The sequence below is a fragment of the Loxodonta africana genome, chromosome 5 (assembly GCF_030014295.1).
Source record: "Loxodonta africana isolate mLoxAfr1 chromosome 5, mLoxAfr1.hap2, whole genome shotgun sequence".
NCBI lineage: Eukaryota > Metazoa > Chordata > Mammalia > Proboscidea > Elephantidae > Loxodonta > Loxodonta africana.
This window is the reverse complement of record NC_087346.1, coordinates 25,549,850-25,560,895: the sequence shown is the minus strand read 5'-3', so window position 1 is coordinate 25,560,895 and position 11,046 is coordinate 25,549,850. Positions and strand designations below refer to the sequence as shown.

Here is an 11,046-nt window from a genome sequence, read left to right as displayed (position 1 = left end):
CAACAACAACATGGCATGGAAGTCACTTCCCAAGTTTTCATATCAAAATTTACTATGGTGTGTCCTGGGCAATAAATACCTTGAAGAATTTTGTGCTTGATTTGTGCTTCAGAGAATATGGAATTAAGATAAAATAGGAAGACTTGCCATATGATTTGAGATACTGAGGATGGAGATAACAAATGATATTGTTTTACATGTGAGCCTTAAATAAATATCACAAAATAGAATTCTCAGAAGTAGGGAGGGGTTTTAATATTTGTGACCAAAGAACAAACTATGATCTATTACAGGCAAACTACAACCATCAGGCCAAATCCTGCTCATCACTTGGTTTTTGGTATTGGAACACAGCCAGGCTCATTTCTTTATGTACTGTCTACATGTGCTTTTGAGATACAATGGCAAACTTGAGTAGGTGCAACAGAAACCAGATGCCTACAAACCCTGAACTATTTACTATCTGGCTCTTTACAGAAAAAGCTTGTCAACCCCTGATTTATCAGATTGCTTTCATGTTTCCCCTCCCTCGCCTCCATGTATCATCCCCTGCCCATTGATATTTGGCTTGGCCATGAGTCTTGCTTTCATTAGGGGAATGTGGGAGAAACATCAGTATGAAGGTTCTGAAGTTAAGCCTTAACAGTCTTACCTAGTCACTGCCCCTCTGATGGTAGAATGAGGTATGTGGAACACAACAACTTCAGCTAACCTGTAGACTTGTGAGAATAAGAGCTTACTGATACCCCATGGCTCTTTACTATGCAGCAAAAGCCAACTAATAAGTGAGATTGTTATACCTCTGCTTGGACATTCCCACGAAGGCTTGACTTCTCAGACTGAAGACACTAGGAGAAGGATCCTAGAGACCAGGTGTAGCTCAGTCCCTTCTGGGCTCTATTTCAGACTTTGATGGGCTCAACGGGAACATGTTTTCATTCCTCTACCTATGGTAAGCAAAACTGAATCAGAGTCTAGGCCAGGTCTAGAGGCCCACCAGACTCTTGGAATCTTCATGTCTCTGCTTAAAATGGTGTAGAAGCCTGTCACAATCCTTACAGCTCTTTGCTTTAAATGTCTTCCCCTAAGGTACGCCTAAAGGGGTAGAATTGGGACAAGTCGAATTGAAGTCATAGACCAAAGCTGTTTTCTCATCTCTCTTTAATAAAGCTCATAGCTTGACTCCTATTCAACTCCAAGATGTTTATTTCTTAAGTGATACATAGCCTGGTCTTTAGAACCCTACAACAGTAAACAGTGTCATGCAAATGTAAAATTGAAAAATTTAACTCTGTTAACAGTATTAGCTGAGATGAAGAGACTGAAATATATTCTGAACCTTTGAAAATGTGATTTCAGAGTTTTATATTCTTTATTCTCAAACTGAAAGGCAAAACTTTCCACTGACATTTTTCTGGAATTCATCAAGCAAGGTCATTTGGGGAAAGGTCTATTTATTACATAGAAATATAGAATCCAGTTTCTGTCACTGAGAACTCTAAAGCTGCCCTACTTCTCAGGTTTTCAGCCTTTGATTCCTTATGCAGTTAACATTCTTCCACTAAACCTTCCCTAAACCAGCTTTTATTTTCAAAACAAGAGCTTACCTGATGCAGAATTGGTACTACAGAGTTGCAGCTACAGACCATAGGACAGAAGCTCCTATCATTAAAACTACTTTGAACGAGAAACATTAAAATCCACAGCATTAATTTCTGGAGATGTCTCTTAAAGGAGAAAGAAGTCAGTGCTATACTAAATCACAAATTAAAACAAGATCATTTAATTTGCCAAATAAAGACATGAATGCCTGAAATTTTAGTGTGATCAGTAATATGTGAGCTCCTTTTGGGGAAGAACCGTATCTTATTTATCATTTCCATTGTTTACTACATAGGCATTCAATGCTTCTTGAAGGCTAAACAGTCCTTGCTTTCTTTAAAGATTTTCAAACATACTACCTAAAAATACAACCAGAATTTTCATCTCTCCTTATTTATTCCAATGTTTTATTTCTGCTTCCCTTCTCAACCTGTATTTCAAATGTTAGAGGTTATGAACTGTCCAAGAATTCAAATGAATGCCTTAATTTTAATAGTGTCCACTTTGTATTAAACTATATGTTGTTTGGAAACCTAGAGACTTTTGATTATGCCTAATTCAAAAATGCTTCCATTTCTGCATTATTATTTTTCTTATTCAGGAAAACAGACTTGCAGGTAACCCTTTCTAGCCACCTGGGCCTCATTAAGGGAGCTTTGACAGCTCCTTAGGGTATGGGCTTTCTTAACAGCTAACCAGCATCAAATAGTGGCATCTATTTGCCAAGCACTGAGATGAAGGAATGTAAGACAATGCACTTTGTTCTTAGAAAGCATGCAATCAGATTAAGAAGATATGATTCATCAGGTGACCTAATGAAGACAAAGAAATACATAATTAAATGACATGTGTGGCTACTTTATGGTCCTCTGCAATATATTTTCCTTTGCCTCCTAAGATTTTAAGCTTGGAAAGGCCAGAACGTTGTTTCATTCATCCTGGCACTGGTAACACAGTAGTTTTGCACATTAACAGATGTTCAAAATGTAATTTTTGAATAAACGGATACAGGCTATGTGTATTCACTTAAAAGTGAAAGTTAAATGAGTTAGTACATAAGAGCTGAGAACCATGTTGAATGGACTCTGTAGCAACTTAATAAATTTAATCGCTACAAGAGAGATGAGATTTAGAATACAGATTATAAAAGACTTCTTTGAAGTCTGCAATAAATTGACCTTGGAAAAATAGGTGGGAACTAGATAGAACACACCTGATGATGATATTAATGCAGGCACAGGGATAAGCAAGCTGTCTAAGTATAGAAAGATTACGAAGCTGACAGTAAAAAAAGGCTATATTAAGGATATAGTGAGAAATCTTACACATAAGTCAAGAAGGTAAGGCTAAGAGTGTAGAAAGGCACTTTGTGGTTATTGTCAGTTGCCCTCGAGTTGATTTTACCTCATGGCAACCCACTGTACACAGAGTAGAACTGCTCCATGGTTTTCAAGGCTGTGAAATTTTGAAAGCAGATTGCCAGGCCTTATTTATGAGTTGCCTGTAGGTGAGTTTGAACCACCAAACTTTTCGTTACTAGTCCAGTGCTTAATTTTTTCGCCACCCAGGGACTCCTAAAGGTACCACAATCCAACATTTGCTAAACTGAACTAATTCCAAGTGGCATATCTCTTTTTACACAAACAACCAAAGTTTATTTTAAGTCGATTATTATGAGATTAAAGTGGTATAATCAAACAATAGATTCAAGGTACCTCAAGATTTCCTTGCCTTTGTATGCTTTGGACCTATAGCCTAGGTGACACAAAAAAATCATTTGCAATACTGAACCCATCCTAGCTACCATTTAACACCAATATCAAAATATTTTAAAACAAATTTAAATTTAACTTTATTTCACAATTGTCATTAAAAGCTTGATTTTTATCAAACATAAAAGGACATTTTCAAAGAGTTCTCTATTACAGGAAATTAAACAGTAGAAACACTCATAGCTTCACAGGTAAAGTCATATAAATTAAAGTCAAATAATCGGAAATTTTTTCAACATGGGAACTTTGTATCTAAAAAAATGCTGGAAGGACCTCAATATTTCTTGACCTATGGATTATATTAGTTATTTTCAGGATCTAAACAAAGATTCTGAATATCCAGGTTTCTTTTGCTGTAATTTACGATTAAATATCACCCTACCTATATTCTGACTCAAGCTACTTGACCAAAATGTCTGATTTAGGAAGTTATTTAGCTTTATAGTTAAAGTTTTTCCAACTACCGTTGCCACCTTCAAAAGAACGGACATTAGAACACTGATTCCCTTTTGGACAACGTGCAACATGCTTTTGTGCTCATCTATTTAGCCAAATACATTCATGAGGGGATAATGCCATCATCTCCTCAAATTCATGATGTCAACTCCACGGAACATTAAACAGGTACAAAAAATGGATGATGCACACTTCAGTAGGGTATAATGTTGTTTCCCCACCTAAAAATTAACCAGCGAAATAAAACATATCAACTTGTAGTTGACTTCCTTTCAGGAAAACACATTTGAGAATTGCAAGTACATTATTTTTCTCAGCTCATCTCTCAGTCATTGACAGGAATTTTGTAGGCCACCATGCTATTTACTTTGTGGATTGTAGTAGTGAATGAACGAAGACGGACTTCCTCAGAATTGGTAATGAACTGTGGTCCTGATTCTTCCCATTTCTCAGGTACAACCAAATCTTTATCTGTGTAAATCAGTAGATCAAACGAACCTAAATTGGGGATAAAAATACATTAAACTATTTTTTCAAATGTAAAATAACCATCCAGGTCTCTCTTACCTTTTGAACCACCCATATAGTGTTAGGATAGGTTAGCTTGCTCTCTAATCATTAGTTAATCTCTGTTCATCAATGAAAATGTATTTTAATACAGAAAGTATTGCACCGTTCTACCATATCTCATGAAAAATGTAGGACTTTTTTTTTTTTTTAAAAGAAAATCATTTAAAAACATTGTATTAAGTGTATCATTACATGGAAAAAAAAAATGAAAGTAATGTAATCCATAGGAGAGCTAACGTCTTGGTTTATTCACTGCTATGTTTCAGTACCCAGACCACTGCCTGGCATATAATAGGCATTCAGTAAATATCTGATGAATGAAGGAATAACTAAGTTTGAAAAGCAAAACACAATTTAACAGCTAAAATCTTAATAACACATAGAAAATAGCAAAAGGAATTACACCAGAATGGGTATTGTGAAAGTTTTCATTTTTTTCCCTTGCAATTTCCCAATCTTTACCTTTTGCTTTACAATGCTTTATCTCACATTTATATCATAAGATACTGATAATTAAGAAAAAACTGAATAAAGGGTGATTCTTGAACAGTAGCTTAGTCTTTTCCCCATTACAACTTTAAATGAATGAGAAGCTATGTAAATACTCACAGGAAACTTCCAACAGCGGCAGAAATGTTACTGTAGCTGTGATCTGTCTGATCACTGAACGGATCTCATCTTGGATAGCTTTCTGAGACTTTTCTCTGGCTGCACTAGAAAGAAAACAAATCAATTCAAGGATTTCAGGTTTCAACAAATTATTTAAAACTTCTTAGTAACTAAGAGTATTTACCTGCTTAAGTGCTTCTGAAATCAAATGTGTAATGCAATAAGAACAGTTTAAAAAATAATGAATAAAAGTATTTTAGGACCTACAGCCTAGTAGGCGTAGCTTTAATATTCTTATTTATTTCATTTATCTTTTCAGTCATCTTTTAGGATCAGCATCATACCATTTATTATCAGATGACTAGAAAATTTCCCAACCTCTTTAAGTTAGGAAAACTTCAGCATCTCTTAAAATAACAGGCAAAATCGAAAATATTTAGTCGGCATTATCATTTCGGATTTTAGAAATGTCTAAAGTCTAACTCCCAAATACTTCAAATAAAATATTGAAGTTGTATGTCAAATTATTTTTACCATCTAAAAATTTCCTGAAGTAAAGCCTTCAGGAGCGAAGTACATTTCATTATGAGACATAACTATGGTTGTGAGTTGGCAGATAAGCACGTCTGGGACAATGCTAGATATCAGCAGAGAATGATCGGCATTTCCCATCCAGGAGTCTTGAGCCTTCAGTCACTTACGACTGAACATGTCTTACCAAGTTCATGACATTAAAGGAAATACAGCAGTCACATCTTTAACTGGGGGAGAGTCTAAGAAAATCCCTTAGATTTAAGTACATTCCTTAAATGCCCCATCTAGTGTGTCTTGTAGAGTTCTGAGTACACTACCATAAACATTGAAGTTTAGAACTCAATGCTTAGGTCAGAGAATACTATCTACACAAATCAGTGATGTGCTGAACTGAGCACAATTCTTTTCCACAGGAGATTAAAGATTAAACTGACAGTAGAAACAATTTATGCAATTTACTTTACATGAAACTAGTTCAATATATTTGGAACTCGTTTAGTAATGAAAACAAGTTTTTGGAAAAGGCTTATCAGAGCAAAAATCATTTCACACTTACCTGTCATCTTTTGCAGTCTTGTCACACTCAATATCAAACTGCCATCTTTCAAGGACCTCACCACTTTCAATATTTGAGATGACTACCACCAGTTTCTGAACAGAACATTTGTATAACCATTCTGTAACACATAACAAGGCATGTTTTTTGGTCCACTGCATTGCAAAGCAACTCTTACCTTCTCAGGTCTCTCGTCCTATCCTTGGCAAATTCCCGCCACTGGTATTTTGTAACCCTTCCCTCCTGCTCAGAAAACTTATCACATCAATAATCTAGCTCCTCTTTTCAAATTCTCATTCTAGTATAGTACTCGCTGCTGAGGGTACAGTGAGCATGAGATATTTTCATTCACAACCAAGGTAGGAGTGTAGGAGATGGGCATCGATCTAATCATCACACCAACAAATGTGAAATTACAACTGTGGTGACTGCTATGGAGGATAAACGGTACAACGAAAAGCATTTAAATAGGAAAAACTGGCCCACTGTGGGAGCTCAGGGAAGGCTTCAGCTAAGCTCTAAGAATCAAACAGTATTAAATATGCAAAAGGAGAAGGAAAAAGGTACAGGCCTTAAGTACTCATAGGGAACAGCGTGTGACCAGAGGACTGAAAGAAAGCCAGTACAACTGCAGGAAAGATAAACAGCAGCCAGACCATACAAGGCCATGTGGGCCAAATGAAGAAATTATACCTCAAGAACCAGGGAAGTCCTCACTGTGTTTGAAGCAGGACATGATTAGATTTACATTTCAAAACTATCATTCTGAAAATTGATTATAAGGGATCTAGACATTAGTGTAGATCCCTTACTCCCTTACCAAAAGGTGGTTTAACAAAAGGTTGGCAGTTCAAATTCAGCAGCTGCTCCTTGGAAACCTATGGGGCAGTTCTACTCTGTCCTATGAGTTGTTCCATATGCGTTGGAATTGATTCAACAGCAATGCGTTTGGATTTTTGTTTTTAGACGCTAATTAATTCATTTAGTAGTTTAAGCAAGATGAGATAATGAAAGCATGTAGGAAGATATACTGGTAGAATTGGAGATGTAGACAGATTCAAGGGATTTCATGGTGAAATTTACCAAAACTTAGAGGATTAGCTATGGGGGTAAGGAAGAGAAACAAGTCAGGAATAGCTCCCAAGTTTCTGTTTTATATCACCGGTTGGATGGTTGAGCCATTCACTGCTAGGAAAGGGAATTGAAAGTGGAGCAATTTTGGAGATAACCTTAAATTTAGTTTTCAATACGATGAGTCGGAAGTATCTCTAGGATAGCTACGTAAGAAAGCCGCTGGGTATACAGGTTTGGAGTTAGGAGAGATTTGGGTTAGATATAAAGAGGCAACTACACAAAGTTTATCAGAACATGTCAGAGATCATCTAGAGAGATTATAAAGTGAGAGGAGGGCCTCAGATTGAGCTCTGAGGTAACCTTGAAAACTGATACAGCATATACAGGAGTCAGCAAAGTTTTCTGTAAAGAGACAGAAAATTATTTAGTAATCAGTGAGTATTTTAGATTTTGTGGGCCACCTAGGTCTCTGTTCTCTTTGCAGGCAGTACCAAAACAGACCACCAACTGGACCCCTGGCATATATCAACAACTTTCCATCAAAGGTTTAGCTCTGAAAAGGAGAATGGGTGGTCATTTGAAGGAGATTTAGGGGAGGCAGCAATTTTTCTTCATTGAAAATTGGAGAGAGATGATGCCAATGGAAAGAATCCCAATCAAAACAGAAGTAGAAAATACAACAAAAGGTAGTATAAAGTCCCTGAGAATGCTGAAAAAGGGATTGAAAACAGATAACAATTTGCCTCTAAGAATAATTCCTCCATTTTAACAAAAATAAAAGAGGGAGCAAGTTAAATAGCAGAGTCTAGATACATCTGAGGTGGAATGTCATTTGTGTGGTCTCAAAAGAGATACTCCAATGAACCAGCGGCTTAGGCAATGCTTGCTTCTCCATCAAATTAAGATGAAGACACAGATCTATAGATACAGATCTATGGAGGTTCTAGGCCAATTCACCTGGGTATAGCCCTGTGAATTCCTAGGGGAGATTTAGCCCTGACCCTGACCCATAACTTTGGATGCAACTTTGGGAGAGGGAGGCTACTCCTAATGACATGCTTCCTGCTTGCACCTGAGACTAATGTCTGCTACCACACCCCCAACAGTGGCCCAACCTTGCTATTCTGATAGCACTGACCTACTAAAGGATAAGTTCTCTGAGGCTGAGAAACTCTGTACTCCTATCTTCCTCTCCTTGACTTTTTTACCATTGCTTGAGATCCTACCATGCAGACCTGCACAAGTATCAAGGGATTTTACTCATGTAGATGTTAATGGCAGGGAAATGTTACTACCTTATCTAGAGAATAATGTAGCTTGAACGAGGTATCAAGCTAACAAAGCTCAGATGTCCATTATCAGAAAGGCATATTAAAACACAAAGTTAAAAAAGAAAAAAAAAAAAAAAACAATAAAGATCGTAAAAAATGAAGCTACAACTGAACATGAAAAAATTCTGTAACAACAATGAAAAAAAGATTTCTGAATTTAAAAATTCAAAAGAAAAAGGATGCCCACTGCTAAAAAACAAACTAGTATTTTGGAAGAACAAATGGGGAGAAACATAAGTTGAGAGAAACATGAAGGGGAAACTATCAGAAATTCTAGAGGGAAAAAAATAGATGGAGAAAAAGTATTGGTACAACAGGTAATAAAGCACCTTCCTGAGCTAAAGAAAAAATTGAGTGTTCAGGTAAAAGAGAGTCACAGGCAGATTAAAAACAAAGATAAAGAGAAATAAGTGAAAAATAAGAAAACTGTACGGGGTGTTCTGTTGCTTAGTAGATCTTTTTTTTTTAAGTTTAGTTTGCAGGTTTAATACAATTTTATTTTCCTTGCTGTTTCTCTAACGATAACTTTAAAATCTCAGTAGCTACAAAGAAAGGTTCATGTTAAGAATTTACAGTGGATATTTTCTCAAACATTATCATAATTATGTTTAGTCCTATCTTATACCATTTGGTCATAATAACTTTTGAATTACTGCAAAAATAATTTCTTAGGGAGCTGATGGAGACATTTATCAAGCCATATCATATTCCTAACATCAAAATACTCAGCCAGCTCAGAATGTGGTGGAGAAAAGGATTTAATTTATACACTCTATGCTTTCTCCCAATTGAAAACCACTGTTTATTTCAGAAGGCAGCATGTTTCACACTTCTATATAAAAAAAAAAAAAATAGGAAGCTGAAAAATGACCAAGATGACAGGAAATGTGGATCCAAGAAGATCTGCAAAACTCAAACTGCTTTCAATTATTAAATACCTTTTAGTTGTTCCACCACATTATTCAGATATTTGATGAGTTCAGGATCTGTAGTCACAAGCAAGGTGAGTCCATATTTTTGCACTCGAGTAAAGGTTTCAGATGGATATATGCCACGCTGATATAAAATGCTGTTAATGCCAAATGCTGAAAGCAAAAGAAACGTTAAAGTCATTATCATTTGTAGCTACAGAAAATAAACCATATTTAGATGTGGCTATGGTTTTATTTGCTATAAAACTGTAAATGCCTAAACAGGAGTTTGCTTGTGTTTTACTCAAGGCAGAGTAGGCGTGGACGAAGTGGCATTAAATGTCCATAAAATCTTGCTTCTAGGTAAAAGAAAGCAATACAAGCGTTCACGTGGCAATAAAGGACAAATTAAACGCCAAAATGCATTAACCCACCACTGCCACATTTCGCCTCATTGTAATCCAAGACTAAATTCAGATTACATGGCTAGAAGATACAAAACAGGCTTGGACCGACTGGTCAACTGCTCGAGACAAGCTTCTCCTCTTTTTCCTCCCTCATGTCCTGCCAGGCTCTAGTATAAGTCGTGCACACAGCTGGCCTGGTCGGGGACAATGCTATCCAGACAAAGTCTCATGAACTGTGCCCTGCCTCAGAACCAACGCGGGGCAGGGGCTGGGTCAAAACACATACTGGGTCTCCGCTCAGCCGTACCAGGTCTCAGGGGGCTGCGAAGTCCGACCAAAGAGCCGCTCCAGGTGAAGCCGCTGCACCGCGAGGCGGCCCCCGCAGCGCCCAGCCCTCTCCCCCACCATTAGCAACGCGTCCCGAGCTAGGCGCCGGCATCCGCCTCTCCGCCGATTCCTCGGGGCCGGCAGACGGCTAGGGGCCGCGAGGGCTCGGATTCAGGGCCGCTCCGGCCCATCCCGGCTCCCCGCCTCCGAAGCCGAGCCGCGGGCCTACGGGACGGCCTGGGCTCGGTTCTCCCCAACCCTGGCCCGCATCAGGAGGACTTACAGAAGAACTCGGCCACGATTTCGGCGCTCCCGCGGAGGGTAATACCCTGCTCCCGGGTGAGCTGCAGCGCCATGGCTCGGCCCACAGACGAAGGCGCGCCTTACACCGGGCAAACAGCGAACGCCCCGGCTCCGGCAGCGCTTCCCCGCCACTCGTTTCAAACGTTACGTCGCAGCCCGCCGTCCTGCCTTCGCGCAGGCGCGATGCATCTCCTGGTCCCGCCCCACGAAGTGGCGCCCTGGCCTTCCTCTCCGCCCTGCCTCCCTCGCCTTGGCCCGAGCTGGCTAAAGGCGCAGGCGCGGTCGGGAGACGTGGCCTTGCTACTCCGGATTCAGTCACGTGTTTGGGTCGGTGGTCCTTGAGTGATAGATTGTGCGCGTGATAGACTCGATGGGGCAGAGTGGAGAAGATGGGCAATTCCGACTTCTGTGGCCGCTTGCTACGCCTATGGACTGAGCGATCAAGGAGCAGAATTTTGAGTTTTAAAGGTATTTTCAAACAGTTGTGAACTGCCTACCAGCTGCACCTAAAGTGGCCCCTGTGATCTTCATGCTTGGTCATGTTGCCCCCTAGCGGATGGATGGTGGAAATTTATCCAAGTGCATGCTGAGCAG

At 38.9% G+C, this 11,046-nt stretch overlaps 1 protein-coding gene across 1 annotated transcript; it reads right to left on the bottom strand.

Annotated features, from left to right (window-relative positions):
- Nucleotides 1–10,661, bottom strand: LOC100668722 (mitotic spindle assembly checkpoint protein MAD2A). Its single transcript, XM_003410421.4, has 5 exons — nt 10,433–10,661; nt 9,443–9,589; nt 6,100–6,220; nt 5,010–5,113; nt 1–4,328 (listed from the first exon to the last, which is right to left on the bottom strand). Exons 1-5 carry the CDS (start codon nt 10,503–10,505, stop codon nt 4,156–4,158), a joined length of 618 nt encoding a protein of 205 aa, XP_003410469.1. The 5' UTR covers nt 10,506–10,661; the 3' UTR covers nt 1–4,155.
- Between the last annotated feature and the right edge of the window lie 385 nt (nt 10,662–11,046).

Coding starts and splice junctions, on each gene's coding strand:
- LOC100668722 (XM_003410421.4), bottom strand. CDS start 10,505: ATGGCGCTGCAGCTCACCCGGGAGCAGGGTATTACCCTCCGCGGGAGC. Junction 9,590..10,432: donor AATCGTGGCCGAGTTCTTCT/GTAAGTCCTCCT, acceptor TTTTGCTTTCAG/CATTTGGCATTAACAGCATT. Junction 6,221..9,442: donor TGTGGTGGAACAACTAAAAG/GTATTTAATAAT, acceptor TATGTGTTACAG/AATGGTTATACAAATGTTCT.